Source organism: Balaenoptera musculus, chromosome 11, assembly GCF_009873245.2.
Source record: "Balaenoptera musculus isolate JJ_BM4_2016_0621 chromosome 11, mBalMus1.pri.v3, whole genome shotgun sequence".
In the NCBI taxonomy this organism is placed as follows: Eukaryota; Metazoa; Chordata; class Mammalia; order Artiodactyla; family Balaenopteridae; genus Balaenoptera; species Balaenoptera musculus.
In genome coordinates, this window is record NC_045795.1 from 66,910,193 (window position 1) to 66,928,418 (window position 18,226).

At 45.5% G+C, this 18,226-nt stretch overlaps 1 protein-coding gene across 6 annotated transcripts in view; it reads right to left on the reverse strand.

Annotated features, from left to right (window-relative positions):
• DCAF1 (DDB1 and CUL4 associated factor 1) overlaps window positions 1–9,052 on the reverse strand; it is an 85,396-nt gene extending 76,344 nt beyond the window's left edge. For 4 of the 6 annotated variants that reach the window (XR_005021977.1, XR_005021978.1, XM_036870439.1 and 1 more), the window contains exons 1-2: window positions 8,915–9,052; window positions 317–434 (exon numbers count right to left, since the gene is read on the reverse strand). Coding sequence is in view for 4 of the 6 variants with exons in the window: in XM_036870439.1 (XP_036726334.1) it covers window positions 317–426 (110 nt within the window). In the remaining 2 variants the exon portion in view is untranslated. Of the gene's footprint in view, window positions 1–316; window positions 435–6,229; window positions 6,264–8,658; window positions 8,694–8,914 lie in introns of those variants that run through there. The other 2 variants (XM_036870437.1, XM_036870436.1) reach the window with 2 other exon arrangements.
• Window positions 9,053–18,226: the final 9,174 nt, after the last annotated feature.

An 18,226-nucleotide genomic window follows, 5' to 3' on the forward strand; every position in this document is an offset into this window, starting at 1 on the left:
TTAACATTGTAATTTGAAAAATTGCTTTAAAAATGCTTTTCTAGTTTTGGGGAAATTTTTTTCTTCCTGCAAACAAATATTTTATTAAGTAGAATCATTAAAAAAAACTTCTATGGAAAAAAAAACAGAAAGAATTCACAAAGTGAAAATGTTCTATACCATTTTCCAACTTTTTTTTTTTTTTTTGGCCACGCCGTGTGGCTTGCAGGATCTTAGCTCCCCAACCAGGGATTGAACCTGGGCCCACGGCAATGGACTGCCAGGGAATTCCCAATTTTTCCTTTTTAAAAAAAAAAAACAACTTAATTGTTCATACCTGGTAAGGATAGGTACCATGTCCTGCCCACTGCCATGTTCCTTTTCCCACTGCTCCAGCAGGGTAGTGAGCTCAGCTTTGGAGTCCACATGTACCGCTACTGTAGTCATGACTTGGCCTAAAAAAAAAAAAAAAAAAAAAAAACCACACACACACAAATGAACACAGGCAAATAAACTTGACATACTTCCTATGAAAAGAAAAGTGAGGAGGGAGGAAAAAAGGGATGAGCAAGCAAGGGAAGTAACTAAAAGCATGGGAAATTTAACCCTTGGACCCTGTAGATAATTTTATTTGTGGTACAGTGGGAAACCCAGGATTGAGAGCCTGGATACTCATCAAGTCATGACAAACAAGTCTTTTCATCTCTCTCAACCTCAGTTTGCTAGACTGTCAAATGAGACAGGGTACTGGATCAAAATCATGATTCTTAACCTTTCTAGGATCAGGAATTCCTGGGAATCAGACAAAACCTATGGTTCCTTTCTCCCCTCAGAAACACACATACAGCTATCCCTGCTTTTCAGAGAAGTTCGCTTTATGCCACTTCATTTTTATGAAAGAACTACATTAGTATCTGTTTTTGTTAACCCAAAGAAATCTGAAGAGGACTTCTGCTTTTATGAAAAAAGGCGAAAAGCAAAAACAGCGTTGTTTGCTTTGCAGCGAGCCATTATAAAGGCAGTGTGCACTCCAAGCAGTGAAAGTGGCCCCGCCAAGCTCCTTCCATGGGAACTACACTCAGCATCAAGCTGCTACAGCTTTGAACTCTGCCTGTGAGCATCTGTGCTTTATCTCAATTTCTGTGCATCCGTGAGCAAGATGTGTCCTAAGGTAATTGCCTCTTCAAGTCATTTCAGCTTACGAAAGGTTTCACAAGAACACTCTACAACCTGTACCTATACACCACATGTATAATAATCCCAAGTCTAGAACTCTGAGGTCCAAACCTTTGAGGTTTTTTTTTTTTAAATACAGAATACAGCAAAAACTACTCCCAGAAATATTTTGCTCTTGTAAGTCTTCAGGGAAAGTTCTATGAAAGATAAGCAACATATTCCTGTTAATTCTTAACAACAGATCAAGAACTGAAGTGGATATCATTACCAACATGAAAGCTGAGAAAGAATATTATAAACCCATTCATCCTTCAGCCTTCCTAATCTGTCTCACAGCTGATCTTCTGGAAGGAGGATAAGAGGCTGGAGAAAGGCAGAAAAAGTTGCTGGGTTGAGTGATCAGCCCAGGGGTACAGAAGGACAGGGAGGTGAGACAGGCTCTGAAGGAGCTGCATGTGACATCCACACGGGGAAGAGAGGTTTATAAGGGACTCCAAAAGGAATAAATGAGACCCAACCGTTTAGATGGTTTACAGATCAACTTCTTTGCCAAAGCAGTCTTAGGATCAAAATGTCAAATCCTGCCATGCAAAATGTGTATTTTCACAGAAATAGCAACTGTTCTGTAAAAAGTTTCAGTCCACAAAGGCATTACTAGCTCATCTAGGATTATTGTTCACTCTTCTACCACAAGACCAAAAGAAATATATTTACCACCAACTCTCTAAATTTTAGACATTTATGTTTTAATCAAGTTGACGCAATTCTAATAGTAGATAGTGATTCATGTCACCTGAGCTACCCCTTACTCCAAAGAACAAATATTTCCAAAAAAGAAAAAAAATAAAGTTAAAATGCTTTTCTACAAAGAATCCACATTTTCAGTCTTTCTAGCCAAAGATATACTACAGATGTGACCAACTAATATAGATTTCTGACCTTAACTTGAGAAGAACTAGGCTGTATTTCTGACTGCAATCTACTAACTATATATGCATTTTTAAAAATAAATTTAATAGGAATAATTATAGATTTGTAAAAAAAAAAAAAAAAAGTTGCAAAGATAGTAAGGAGAATTCCCATATACCCCTCACTCAGTTCAGGTTCCCCTAATGTTACCTTATTTTATAGTGACATGGTGTCAAAATTAAGAAACCAAAAACTGGTATATTATCTTAACTAAACTCCAGACTTGATTCAGATTTCACCAGTTTTTCCATTCACGTCCTTTTTCTGTTCCAATATCTCATCCAGGCTACTACATGACGTTTAGTTGTCATGTCTCCCTAGTGTCCTCTGGTCTCTGACAGTTTTTGAGTTTTTCCTCATTTTTATGACCTTGCCAATCTGGAGGAGTATTAGCCAGGGGGTAGAGAGGGGCAATAATTTAACCAATTTTTTTCAACAGTAAAATTTTATGCTAAGGTAAAAGACCTAGAGACTGGGCAAAGTAGTATATGTGGTAACAGCAAAATTAATCTCTTAAGACACATCCTAAAAGTGCAGGGGAGAGATGGCTTTACTGGTGCATTCTACCAAACATTTAAAGAATTAAGATCAATCCTCAAATTCTTCCAAAAATTGAAGAGGAGAGACACTTCCTAATTTATTACATAAAGCCAGCATTACCCTGACACCAAAGACAGATAAAAACATCACAAGAAAACTATAGACCAACATCTTTTATGAAAATAGATGCAAAAATCCTTAACAAAATACTAGAAAGATGAATGCAGCAGCATATTAAGAGGATTAGATATCATGACCAAGTGGGATTTAACCCAGGAATACAAGGGTGGTTTGACATATGAAAATCAATTAAAGTAATACAATACATTAACAAAATGAAGGGAAAAAAATAATCATGTGATTGATAGGGAAAAAGCATCTGACAAAATCCAACACCCTTTTGTGATAAAAACACTCAATAAACTGGGAACAGAAGAGAGCTTCCTCAATACGGTAAAGGGCATTAATTGTAAAAACCAACAGCTAACATTATACTCAATAGTGAAAGACCGAAAGCTTTCCCCCTAAAATCAAAAATAAGACAAAGATGCCTGCTTTCACCACTTAAACACTGTACTGGAGTTCTAGCCGGAGCAATTAGACAAGAAAAATAAAAGCCATCCAAGTTGGAAAGGAAGAAGTAAAATTATCTTTATTCACAGATGACATGACCCTATATATAGTAAATCCTAAAGAATCTACAAATAAAAACTATAGTTAATAAACAAGTTAGCAAAGTTACAGGATACAAGATTAACATGCAAAAATTAGTTGTATTGCTATGTACAAGCAATAAACAATCCAATATGAAATTAAGAAAACAATTTCACTTGAAATAGCACTAAAAAGAATAAAATGCTAAGGAATCAATTTAAGCCAAAAAGGCACAAGGCTTCCACAAGGAAAACTACAAAACACTGCTAGAATAAATCAGAGAAGACCTAAATAAATGGAAAGACATCCTGTGTTCATGGATTAGAAGACTTAATATTGTTAAGAAGGCAATACTCTCCAAAGTGGTCAACCGTCAGTACAATCCCTACCAAAATCCTAATGACCTTTCTTGCATTAGTGCAAACATCAATCCTAAATTTATATGTAATTGCAAGGGATCCTGAATAACCAAAACAATCTTGAAAAGAAGAAAGTTAGAGAATTCACACTTCTGACTTCAAAACTACAAAGTACGATCATCAACACAGTATGGTACTGTCATAAGGAAAGACATAGATACCAATGCAATAGAATTGAGAGTCCAGAAATAAAATCTCACATTTATGGTCAATTGATATTCAACAAGTGGGCCAAAACCAGTCAACAGGGAAAGAATTTATTGAAAGACCATTAGACCATTACTAGAAAGACCAATGTTTTCAACAAATTGTGCTGAGACTACTGGATATCCACATACAAAGGAATGAAGTCGGACCCTTGCCTCACACCATATACAAAAACTACCTCAAAATGAATCAAAGACTTAAATATAAGAGCTTAAACTATAAAACTCTTAGAGGTAAATCTTAATGACTTTGAAATTGGCAAGGGATTTTCATTTGACATCAAAAGTATAAGCAACAGGGCTTCCCTGGTGGCGCAGTGGTTGAGAGTCTGCCTGCCAATGCAGGGGACATGGGTTCGAGCCCTGGTCTGGGAGGATCCCACATGCAGCGGAGCAGCTGGGCCCGTGAGCCACAATTGCTGAGCCTGCGCGTCTGGAGCCTGTGCTCCACAACAAGAGAGGCCACAATGGTGAGAGGCCCGCGCACCGCGATGAAGAGTGGCCCCTGCTTGCCGCAACTAGAGAAAGCCCTCACACAGAAGTGGAGACCCAACACAGCCAAAAATAAATAAATAAAATTTAAAAAAAAAAAAGTATAAGCAACAAGGGAACAGATAAATTGGACCTCAACATTTAAAACTTTTGTGCGTCAAAGTACATTATCAAGAAAGTGAAAAGACAACCCACAGAATGGAAGAAAATCTTTGCAAATCATATATCTGATAAGGATCTAGTATCCATAATATATAAAGAACTCCTACAACTCAACAATGACAAAAAAACCTGATCCAAAAATGGGCAAAGGACTTGAACAGACATTTCTCCAGCGAAGATATACAAATGGCCAACAAGTACATGAAAAGATGTTCAACATCATTAGCCATTAGGAAGATGAAAAACAACACGACAATGAGATACCAATCATACGACTAGGATAACCAAAAGCAAAAAATTAGAAAATAAGCACTGGCAAGGGTGTGGAGAAACTAGAATGTACACTGCTGATAGGAATGTAAAATGGTACAGCAGCTATAGAAAACAGTTTGGTGGCTCCTCAAAAAGTTTAAAAAAAAAAGTTAAACATAGAATTACCGTATGACCCAGCAGTTCCACTCCAAGTTATACACCCAAAATAATTGAAAACAGATATTCAAACACTTGTACACAAATGTTCAAAGCACATTCACAAGAGCCAAAAGGTGGAAACAACCCCAAATGTTCACCAACAGATAAATGGATGAACAAAATGTAGTTATATTCATACAATGCAGTATTATTCAGCCGTAGAAAGGAATGGAGTACTGAGACATGTTACAGCTGTGGATGAACCTTTAAAACAATACGCCAGGCGAAAAATGTCAGACACATAAGGTCACATAGTCTATGATTTTATTTATATGAAACATTCAGAATAGGCAAATCCATATACAGAAAGCTACCTAGTGGTTGCCAGGGACTTGGGGGAGGGGGAAATAGGGAGTGACTACTTAATGAATATAGGGTTTCCTTTTGGGGTAATGAAAATGTCTTGGAACTAAAAGAGGTGATGGTTGTACAACACTGTTAATCTACTAAATGCAACTGAATTGTGCACTTTAAAATGGTTAATTGTTAATTTATGGTATGTCAATTTTACCACAATTTTTTTAAATGGGGGGAAAAAAGGCCCAGGACGGAATGCCTCTTGGATAAATTAAGCAATCAGCCTAGTAGAGCTTATAAAGGCAAATTTAAAAGAAATACTACCTCTAACAAAGGTCAACTCAAGGGCATTAAAATAGTAAAATTTTAGAGTTCAATTTAGAAACACACATGTACTTCTGGTATCATTTTCAAAATTTCCAATTAACTATGCCTAAAAATAATTATAACTTTGGGAATATTCACTTGCCCAGGGAAAATATAAACTTAAACTAAAATAATAATATCAGTGATAATTCATTTTACTCTCAATGAAAGATTAACAAAATGCAAAAGGTGCAGTCATCTTGTTACAGACAAGACAGTGAAGGTACATTACTCAATTCACCATGTTCCAAAGTGAGTTCTTTAAGTGGTATGCAGAATTTATGGCCTAATAGTGATACAATAGTTACCAATTACTGAATATCTGTATGAGATAGACACGTGGTTAAGTAATCTATTTACATTATTCTGAATTTTCACAACCACCCTGCCCTTATTTTACAGATGAGGAAAAGGGCTCAGAGAGGTCCCCAAGACCACTCAATTGGTACTTGGTAGAAAAGGGGTTCAAGCATTCAAATCCCAACTCTGCCAACATACCTGTGAGATCTTGGTCAAGTTATTTAACTTCTCCAAATCTCAATTTCCTTATCTGTAAAATGGAAATAGTTGTTGCAAGGGTTAAATGATAATACTGTCCATACAATGGAATAATATAAAGCCCTACAAAAAATATGTAGAGGGAATTCCCTGATGGTCCAGTGGTTAGGACTTGGCGCTCTCACTGCTGGGGCCCCGGGTTCGATCCCTGGTAGGGGAGCTAAGATCCCACAAGCCACACAATGCGGCCAAAAAAAAGTCTTTATCCTGAAGGATGCCTGCCAAAGTATTTAGGGGTGCTGTGTCTGCAACTTATTTTCAAATGGTTCCACGAAATAAATATATACCACATCTACCTACTAAGAGAAAACATGGCAAAATATTAATAACAAGTGTTGAATCTAGATGGATAAATAAGTATTCATTTTACTATCCTTTCGAATTTTTTTCTAATTAAAAAGTAGGAGATGGGCTTCCCTGGTGGCACAGTGGTTAAGAATCCGCCTACCAATGCAGGGAACCCAGGTTCAAGCCCTGGTCCAGGAAGATCCCACATGCTGCGGAGCAACTAAGCCCATGCACCACAATTACTGAGCCCGAGTGCCACAACTACTGAAGCCCGCGCGCCTAGAGCCCATGCTCTGCAACAAGAGAAGCCACTGCAATGAGAAGCCCACGCACCGCAACAAAGAGTAGCTCCCCCTTGCTGCAACTAGAGAAAGCCCACGCGCAGCCACAAAGACCCAACCCAGCCAAAAATAAATAAAGTAGGAGAAAACTAATAAGAATTTCCTTTCCTAATTTGGACCAACTCTCAGTACACTGTCAAGTGAGAAAAACAAAGAACACTCTTTGCTTTTGTGTGTGTGTGTGTGTGTGTGTCCCTGCAAGAATATATAAGAAACGGATAATAACTATTACTTTTGTGGCAAGTAACTGATCTTCTGAAGGATAAAGGTAGAAGAAAGTTTTTTTTCACTATATGTTACTATCCTAGCTCTACCATTTTTCCACTATTTTGTTACCTTTTGTAACTTTTGAGTTAATCCATAAAATCTGTTCTCTTCTAATACACAATACTATATGGCCTATTCGGCAAAAACTATCCCAAAGCCTAAAAAAAAGTTCACGTTAAGGATTCCCATAAGGTTACAATTCTGAAACAAATGCCTGTAAGCACTCCTCTTTTTAAAAAAAGAAAAAAACCCACTGGGAAAAAAACCCAAGTCTGGAGCTTCAAGTAAAATTTACCTAATTAATTAGTATAACATATTAGATCATGTATAACAATACTCTATTACTGTCCATGACCATGACAGAAACAACACTGGTAACAAACCAACTTCGATCACTTCAAACCAACATGTGGTTCATTCCACCAGATTCCTCCTCGATAAAGTTTAACTACTGTACAGCAGATAACATAGTAAAACACTGTGCTCTCCAACTACTCAAGAGATGTTGAGCATAAAAGGATTTCCTTCATAGTTCCCAAATTCTGTATCTATTATTTCCTTTACATCCAAAAATATATCACCACTCGAAAAATGGATAATAAGTGTAATATACAAAACCCAAATCTTGACAGCGTCAAGAAGAATAACAAATCGATTCCTAAAGAGTCTAATTATACAAGCTTACAAAAACCTTAAAAGTAAACTGAGACAAGAAGATTACAGGACAACACTGCCAATGAACCCCTCACTCTGTACATTAACAAAGCGTTTAGAACAGGAAGATGCTGTTAATAATTAAAACTTGTAGACTAATTAAAAGGCTTCATTGAAAAGACAGAGTAAGGAAAAACTGAGGCCAACGTGACACAGTCAATGACGAGTCATCTAGGACTCAAAAAGAACTACTACAAACACTCCAAAACTACTTCTTCAGCACAAGCAAAAGCCAAACGCTAACAGTGCAATAAGAGGAAGTGAGACGCAAACCGTCTAGGAAGAGGGAGCTAAGCAAATGCCTGACATCCAGTTAAAAACGACTGTAACCCCCGGAAATAGGATCCCGGGAAGCTTGGCGGGCACTCCAAGGTTTGGCTCTAAGCTGCAGGACCCGGACACCTCTCCTTCCACCCATCTCCACCACCATGGGGGCGGGGGGGGTGGGTGTGGGAGGAGTGCCCAGAGAGCCCGCCCCCCCTCGCCCGACCAAGAGCCGGGCGGATGCAAGGGGAGGTGGCACGAGACCGAGGGAGGAGAGAGCCAGCCCAGGTGACTGGAACTAGGGGCGGAGACACAGTATGGGAAGGGGGCCGCCATACGACATGAAAGATGGAGCCACCCACCCCGACCCCAGGCCCGTACGGAACGAAGCCTGGGAGAACTGGGAGGAAAAAAGTGATGAGAGGAATGAAAGGCGCCCCTCCCCAAGATAGGGTCGGGCACACCCCTGCCCCCCAATCCGGGCGGAAGAGTTACTCTTGGGAAGCTTCTTCTGCGGACTGGAGGAAGAACGTGGAGGCCCCGCCCCCGAGCCAAGAATCTGGAGGATGAAAAGTCCTGTCAGGCCCCGGACCAAGCGTCCCGGGAGGCCCGGCCCGCCCCCTCCCAGCCGGCGGCCCAGGCAGGTGCCGCCCCTCCCCCAGCCCAGCGCCCACTCTCCCGCCCGACCGACCATGCGCCCTGTCTCCTCGCGCCCCTCCCGCAGAGCCGTCTCCCTCCCTTCCTGACTCACCTTCCTGGGCGGCTCCGCCGCTCCCCCCTGACCCCGCCAGCGGCCACAGCTCACACACGCCGTCTCAGGTCCCGCACTCTCTCCCCCTCACTCACACACAACGCGACCGCGACTCCGGAGCGGCCCACATATTATGCGTCACTCGTTCGCTACGTACGCTGCGCGCGCGCGTCCCCCGACTTGGCGCGAGGCTTGCTGGCAGGAGGCGGGAGGAGAACGCGAGGGCGAGCGGAGGAATATCTACGAGCCCCAAGTCGCGTGGAAAATGAAGTTCCGCCTCTAGGGGCGGAGCCCACCAAGTCTTGATTGGCGCGTGAGCAGTTTGCCCCGCGCGTTGACTTCTGGGGTTTGTAGTTTTTAGCATAAACGAGAACTGCTACATATTCATTGGCTGCTCAGGAAGGCGGAAGCGAAAAGCGAAAGACTCGATCCTCCCAGCCCAAAGCTAGAACGGCTGGATACCTTCCCAGTACCTTATTCGGCCTGTGTGAGAGGGAAGAGCCGTTGTTTTACTCTCCCATTGGCCCCATTATACCTAGAACCTACCAGGATCTAAGAAAATATTTCCCGAAGTGTATGAGAAATCACAGCAGTCATTAAGCAGAAGGCTCTGGTCTTCCTGTTCAAGACCTAGCCTGTAGGATCAATAAATATTTATCCTAGGTATTATATGTGAGGCAGAGAAAAGGAAAAAATCAAAAGGAAATAGATTAAGGCAGAGCTGACCTCAGAGGTCATCTAATTTCTTTATTTTGCAGCTGGGAAAAAGTGAGACGCGCAGAGAGTAACTTGACTCACATCACACAACCAATTAGCAGCAGAACCAGAACGACTCCTGACTCTGACTCGGGGATCCCTTTTTGGAGACGTGAAAGGTAAACTCCACAGCTGAGCAGAATCTCTCCCTGACAAGATCCTATCGAGCCTTTATCTCTGGGAGTCCTGAGCAAGTTTCTGTGCATTTTTACGGAGTCCTCACAGTCAGCACTTTCACATGGGGAACATGGACACAGCAGGCCGTCTGCCATGCTCAGGTTCCATAGCTAGATTAAGAAGCTAGCCAGAGCCTGGGTGCTGGGTCTCTTGATTCTGTTCCCCATCAGACCCCATTCCCCGCTTTCCAGAAAAGAGACCTCCCTCCTCTTAAGTATGTAACTTGACACAGGTGATACTCAGGCACAAAATTCTAGAATGTTGGGTGGCAGTGTGGCAGACGTGCCACCTCTCTGCAACGCTTTCACCTGCCACAACACATAGCTCTGTTCTCTGTGCTTCTGGGACTTTGCCTATAATGGCCACTACCATTACCTCTGACTTTATATAGCTCTGAGCCAAGTGTTTTAACCACGCTTTTTCATATAACCCTCACTACCACCCCACAGGGTAGGTACAGTTTGCCACCTACACAGATGAGAAATCTGAGCCCAGATTGGTGGCCCAAGGAATGGGGCCCAGGTTCATGGGTCCAGAGGCTGGACTGATAACTTTCCTACATCGGTGCTATAGCAACCCTTCACCTGACTTTCCTGCCATGCCTCCCTGGGTCATGAACCCAAAATGCATGAGAATGGAGCACTCAAGCCTTAGATACCCTCCATTTTTCCATGATCTAGCCAGTGCGGTGGTGACTTCCCCACTGACTGAGGTCCTGAAAGGCAGATCCCTTGTGGGAACCCAGGTTCCAGCTTGCCTCTTCCTGGCACAGCCTCAGCCTGCCACCAGATGGCACTGCTCCCCTTCAGAAAATCAGCCTGGGGCCCTGGGTAAATGATGGGAATAAGGGGCATGCCAGAGGGCCTTTGGAGAAGCCAGGGCCCAGGAGGCTGGGGAAGCAGAACAGGAGCTATACAGGACCTGTCTAGCAACTGCTTCCTCCATAATCTCTGTTCTATAATGCCTGTGCCCCCCATACCTCTGCCAAAAGCCCCCCCACATACCTGCAGCCGCAGACCTGCAGGCACTCCCAGACTCCCACTCTGGGAAAAGACTGCACTCAGGTTTTCTGGGCTGCACACACATTTCAAGCACACTCACTGTCACATTTCGTAGGCCAAGGTAACGTGTGCCAGAGACACAAGCATGCACTCCCATGCACTGGCGCCAGTCCTCACAGCCAACACTTTCACATCTAAGTACATGCAAGTACAAAGCTACAGATAAATCAGGCCCACACACCCAGCTTGACCTGGCACATCACACCTGAATCATTGGAAAAAGAGATTCCTTGGCCTCTTTAGAAGAACATTTCTGGACTCTGTCTCCCTCTGCTCTGTGTGTGCCCATCTCCCCTTATGGTATGCCTCAAAAAGCAGCAGCCACCATCCAAAAGGGCAAGAAGTCATGCTTGCAGGGCTGCCCAGTGGCAAAGGGAGAGCAAGAGCAGCCCAGCCCTGGTCCCAGCACAAAGGGCTACAGACTTAGGTATGATCCAACCTGCCCTCATCCCCACACATGCCCATGCACTAGGGTAGGAAAATCAATAGCACCGTGTCCTCTGAGCTTCAGGATGCTCCTCCTCTTTCCCCTATCCTCTGTCTTCCCCATCTCCCCCTCTTCCCTTTTCCACCACCCCTTCTTTCCCATCACTTAACTTCCAGGTTCACCGGACCCAGGTGCTCCCATCAGCCCTTCCCCACCCTGGTGCCACCACAACTCCTGTGCCTCCTCCTGTCCCACATCTATTCCCACTCTGCTGTTTGCTGAGCAAGACTGCTACTGCAAGTGTCCAGGAGTCACAGGAGCCACCGAGGAGAGGCTCGGGGCTTCCAGGCTCTGGGCTTCCAGGCACTGGGGACCCCAACCTGGACAAAAAAGGGAATTCTAATCATTCACTTGGTGCCCTTCCCCTTCCTGGGGGCCCCTACAGCCCCCTAGAAAGATGGAACACTACCCCTGTTGCCCAAGAGGTGTGCAAAGCAACCACCCTGTATGACGGCATCCACATCCACCATTCTCATTTCACAGAGTGAGAAACTGAGGCTCCACCTTGTCCAGTGGCCACAGACGCTGCAGTCTCCAGAAGTCAGTACCCCCTCCTGCTCCCACAGGCACAAGTTCACAGAGGGACCTAAGACTCAGGTGAGAAATGAAGCAACGACCCCCCAGTCCTGCCCCAATTCCCACATACCAGGACCCCAGCCAGAGTGAGGAGCCCCCAGAAGAGCCCCATGCAATATTGAGGACATACTTGTATATTTTAAATTATTCTTTATCTGAAATTAAAATTGAACCGGACATTCTATTATATTATCTAGCAACCCCACCTCAGAACCACTGCTCAGCCACAGACCCCAAGGACTCCCCTTGATGGCCCCCAGGGCCTCACTTAAATCACCTTCAAAATAGTTAGGAGTAAATCAGAACAGCTGCCTCCCAATGGGTCTCATTAAAGGTTAGACAGGCCAAGCAGTCAAGGTTGCCTTATCCGAAAGCTGATCTGGGTAATATCAGGCTCAGAGTCTCCCTTCTCCCCGTTCTCTCTTTAACCCTATCACCGATGGTGACAGATAAGAAAATAGTTTGCCTCTTTATTGGGAAGAGTTTGCAGAAGGAGATAGGTCAGCAGTTGAGTCTAGCTTTGGAGGTAGACAGACCTGCATCCTAACACTAGTGCTCCTGTAATTGGCCTAATTACTTCACCTCTCGAGCTTCAGTTTCTCCAGCTGGAAAATGGGAATAATACCTCCTTTCTAGCATTGTAATGAGGACTAAGTGGAACCATGCCTGTAAAGTGCTTAGCTTGGGGTCTGGCACACAGGAGGTGCTAGCTAAGTGGTGGCTATTTCTATTGTGATTACTCTTGGTCTGTGGCTGTCCCTGTTGCTGTTCTTCAGGACTACCTCAGTCCTGGCTGATTTCTCTTTGCCCCCGGTACTACTGCCTGCTGGAAGAGCTCAAGCTTTCCTCATCAAAATGAGAAATGAGCTCCTTACCAGAAAAATCCTGGGGCACATTTTCAGACACACTGGGAAGTAGTGGAGTAACCACTCTTAGGGATCATCTGTCTACTCTCTGTCCCAGCACAGAACTAAAAACTGAGTGGGTCAGAAGGTGGATTTTTTTTTTTAACATCTTTATTGGAGTATAATTTCTTTACAATGGTGTGTTAGTTTCTGCTTTATAACAAAGTGAATCAGCTATACATATACATATATCCCCATATCAGAGGGTGGATTTAAGAGGATCTGCTCCTAGGCCTCCTCATGGCTGAAAAGGCTGTCGTCGATCACGGGTGAGGGCAGTCAAGGCCAAGGAGCTCCTTAGATGTGAATTCAGACATGTCACCCTCCCCAAACCAGCCTGTCGACCCTGCCTCCCTGCTGAGATGAAGCCTGCATCTGGAACCCTGCCCAGAGTGCACTCACTTTTTTCCCTGGGGTCCTCTGGCAGGATGGCAATGTCACAATCAAAGTAGAGTCCAGAGAGGATGGCCAGAGATAGTGTCCCCTGGGCCACCCTTACAATGGACCCGCCCAGCACAAACAGGGGCTGGAGCATGAAAAGGCCCAAATTCTGCCCTCCACCTACTCCCAGGACCTGTCAGATCCCCGAGCCTGGCTGCCAGTTATCATCCTTGCTGACTCCTAGGGCCCTGCTCTTCCCAGAGGCTATGCTCCAGGTAAGAGTTAGAGGTTGGAGAACAGGGTACAGGGGAGGTAAGGAGCCTCTTTTGCCTCAGGTTTTTAGAATTGTAAATCCTTCCGGGAAGAAACAACAGTGGAGTCAGCATTGGAGAGAGAAGCCCTTGGATTTTGACAATGCCTGTTTGTAAGCACAAGACTTTTCTACAGGATTCAGGGATCTCTGGCCTGACCCACCTGAAGGTACTCTGGGGACTGCTGGCATAGACCCTGAGGAAGACTCAGGTCAGATAAAGCTTCCCACCCTATCAGTTCTTTCACTTTGAAAGGCCTGGGGCAGAATGACTTTGTTTGATGGAAGGAAGCTGATCTGACTGTCAATTCAGAGGTCAGAGACCCACCACTACCACCTGAAGTAATCACCTACTGCCCCACCCCCAAACCTGGCCACGTTGGACCTGGACCCCAAAGAGGTATTGCCAGATATAGCCAGGAGTATCCAGTTAGTCCTGGGAGCCGAAGTTATCAAGGGGAGGTGTTTCTAAGTGCAGAGGGTGTCCTGGGCTCTTACTATGAGACAGTTCCTCTTCATTCCCTCAGAGGTTGGGGTGTCTCTCCATGAAAAGTCACATGATGTTCCTGGGGGGAGCCCCTCTGCCCTGCTCCTTCTTCACCAGGCCCAAACTTGTCACAGGATAGCCTTTTGTGATGTCACAAAGCTGGCTGCCTCCCACAGGACCAGGGACCGGGACAACCAGGGACTACTGGGCATGACTTGGGGAGATGGAAGGCTTCAGAAGTGGCCTTTGGACTCTGGAGAGGGGTCTTGAGGGGCTCAGGTTGTAGGGGGTGAAGGGGTCTGTTGGAGACCTGGGGAAGAAGACAGTTTCTCAGATTCTGGTCATTGCCAGGAGGTGAGAACAGCTGGGGCTTGGGGCTGTGGTCTTTGGCTATGGGTTTGTCCCTCAAGACCCAGGGGGAGGGGGGGAAAGGAGGGCCCTGCCCCAAATGAGTACATATAAAGGTCCTTTTCACTGGTGTTCTGGATGTTCCATGGCAAAAAGAGGTTAAGACCTCTGTCTGAGCTGGGGACCAGATCTTCCCTCAACGCAATCCATCCATGATCATCTACTTATTGAATATTCCACCTGCTTCTCGGGCAAGCACATGCAGCCAAATTCTGCTGCGTTAATAAGCAGCCCTGATGGCCTTGGGGCACCTTCACCTGTTGAACTGCTCAGAGGAAGAAGACTATCAGGAGAAGAAATGCAAGTCCCCAGCGTTCACTCTCTCCAGAGTGTTGAGATTCTCACTGCCAGAGGAGCCAACCCAGGGGAGAAAACAGGAGGGAGGAGAAAGCTGCACTACAGAAAGTGTGGAAAGTCATCCACTGTTGTCGAAGGTCACAGTTGGTATGTGGAGGATGAGGAGAACCACTTGACGGGAGCCCTGTTCTAAAAACCAATGAACAAAACTGTTTTCCGTGAAGTTAAGGATTCCTGTGCCTAGCCCTGTACCTGAATCCCTTGGACTGAGGAGGATGCAGCACACAGTGGAGATGACAGGTCCTGTCCTCAAGGGCCCACAGTCTAGGGACTGAGTGAGCGTGCCCAGCTTCCTCCCTTAAAGAGAAGGCTAATGTCCCAGGAATGTGGCCCAAAGTCCCAGGAAATGGTGGGGCAGCCTAGAATCCAGGGGCCCCACCTCCCAGGCCAAGGCCTTACATTTCCCTGAAGGTAAGAACAGACTAGAATCTTGAGGGCTTTTGACAGTTGAGCCAAGGCAGCTTCACACTGCCCTTCAGGGTCTGCAAGTCTGGGTCTTGGGGTCACTCATTCTTTTGAGAGTGGCTCTTCCCCACGTGGCTCCTCTCTTGGCCATTTTTGTTGCTGCATTCAAGACAGGCCTCCAGAGAGGACCTCCTGCTGTCTGCTCCATAAAGCCAGTGGGTATGCTGTGGGGATAGACCTGGCCTGAGGGGTAAGTGACTAGAGGGTGACTCTGGGTAAGTTTCCCCATCCATCCCTCATAAGTTTACTAGATCCATGGTTTTCAAATTTTGATAGCATTATTTTAGCACAGAATTTTTTTTTTTAACGCAGTGAAATCTTGTACACCTGTTCATTAAGTAGATAAGAGAGCCATGTTGGTAGTTGCATTACATGGTGTGTCAGAGTCCCTACCAATTCTGAAGAACCTCCTACAGTTCCAATAAACTCAGTTTGAAAACCACATGCCACATGGCTTCCAGACACTTCCAGGTTTGGCCTGCCATGAATTTGTGGCTTCAAAGCCCAGGCTTCATGGAGGATGAGAACAGGCCAAGGAATGCCATGTTTAGTGGCCCCCTCAGAGCCCTGCCGTGAGTACCTTCCCCCACTACCACTTCCAGTTCCTGGTTCTGACTCAGCTTATTTACAACGGCCAATGCATCCCCAAGCCCACCTCTCACCTGCCCTTCTGCCGCCAACTTTGCTTCTCTCTTGCAGGCTCTAAAATCAGCATCCAAGCTTCTGTGGCCCGAAGCCCACATAGGAGTCCTAAGTCAGGAGCATATCAGGCACCTTTCTGTAGCTGAGTTCAGTAGGCAGGAAACAGGAGGCTCCCTTCCTTCAGGTAGCATTCAGCTTTGCTTGACTCTCTTCTGAGACCCTTGTAGCTTCCAGAATTGTCCTTGTCCTTTTTTTTAATACGGAACATATTTGATTTTGTGAGGCTGATAGCCTCACCTAGGAGCCAGAAAAGGCCCAGGGCAGCCTGGGTGGGGGACAAACCCTGTCCTCCCCAGTTCTCTTCCCCTAAGATGCAGAGCAGAGAGGACCCAGGCAAGGTGGGCTCTCCACACCACAAGCCAGGGCAGACCTGGATTCCAGGGGCTTTTGTTCCAGAGAATCTCTGAGAAGCATCATGGCCTTGGCTACTTTCAGGAGGACAACGAATTCAGGAGAGCAGAGTAATGATGCTGTGGAGCTTGTTACAGAGAAAGGCAGCTACACTGCAGCTGAGAACAAAGGCTGCTCTGCCTTTATGGCTGGGGAGGCATGGTAAAGAGCAGACAATCCCCACCGCCAGGCAAGCGTGGTGAGGGAATGAACAAGGATCCTCAGTAAGCCGACAGGCTAATGTGAGGTTCCCAGCCTTGGCTGCACATTTGAATCACCTGTGGTGCTCTTCAGACCAACCAGTGCTAGGACCCTGTTCCAGACCAATTAAAGCAGTATCTCTACAGGTGAGGCGCAGCCATCTTTGTTTTCCGAAGCTCCCCAGGTGATTAATTCACAGCCAAGGCAGAGAACCAGTGGCCTAGGAGGAGAGATTAGCATTAAACAGGATGTGGGCATAATGGTCTTCACACTGAGGTGGGGCCTAGAGTTTTGAAATCCTGGAGGCCAAGTAAGCTGGGCCCTGCTGTCACTGGAAGCCATGGGACCCCCTCTTACCCACCTACCTACACACCCACCCACCCGCCACACACAGACTAGAGCATCTATTTTGGGGAAAACAGGACAGAAGGCTCAGGGATCCAGCTCCAGGGAAGGAGAGTGTGCACTCTGGTTTAGAATCTTGACCCTGCCCCTCTCTAGCTGTGTGGCCCTGACAGCCCTTCTGAGTCTCAATCCTCATCTGTAAAATGAGGCAATATTGGGCTTCCCTGGTGGCGCAGTGGTTGAGAGTCTGCCTGCTAGTGCGGGGGACACGGGTTCAAGCCCTGGTCTGGGAGGATCCCACATGCCAGGGAGCGGCTGGGCCCGTGGGCCACAACTACTGAGCCTGCGCATCTGGAGCTTGTGCTCCGCGACAAGAGAGGCCGCGATAGTGAGAGGCCCGCGCACCGTGATGAAGAGTGACCCCCGCTTGCCGCAACTGGAGGGGGCCCTTGCACAGAAACGAGGACCCAACACAGCCAAAAATAAATAAATAAATAAATAAATAATAAAAATAAAGGAATTCCTTTAGAAAAAAAGTCTTTAAAAAAAAAAAAAAAAGATTTATGTCTAAAAAAAAAAAAAAAAAATGAGGCAATATTGCCTGTTTTGAGGGTGGTTGCAAGGAACCACTCGGCTCACAGGAAGAGCTCCAGATATGGGGCTGTTAGCAGCAGTAGCAGCCCAAACTCAATCTGTCAGCACGGCAGGGCCCTAGTGATCACCTGTCCAATCGCTTGGTTTTTTTGCACAAAGACCTCAAAGTCCAGAGGGGAGAAATTTTCGCAGGCCATGCAGCCAGCCAGAACCGTAATCTCCCTCCATCTAGGCAGCTTTGCATCACAGTGCCCTTCCTGTGTGTGGCTTTAGCTCCCCTCATCCAGCAAAACTCCGAAAATGAGTACTGGGGCTTCTAAAGAAGCAAGCAAAGATTTTAAAATACCTCTAGAATGTCTTATTTGAGATGCCTGGTTGACACCCTTGGGGCAGAGGGTGTGCTCAGCCTATCTGGCTACTTGGCCCTAATGTGCTGTTTGTCTCCAGTCCCTTTTGACGTTCTTGGTACTTTGGTGCCAACTGTGTGGCCCCCTAGGTATATAAGAAGGACGCCACCCTGCCCCTGGAGCCTGGGCCTGGAGTTAGGAAGGGCAGAGAGGGCAGGGAAGAGGCATGGTTGGTTTTCCATATAAGCCTTTTTTGTGCTCTGACTTTGAAGCCAAAGCATTACACTGAGCATGTACTACTTTGATAAAAAATAAAATTGGTATTGAAAAGTAAAACTCTGCATGTCATTATACATTTCTCAA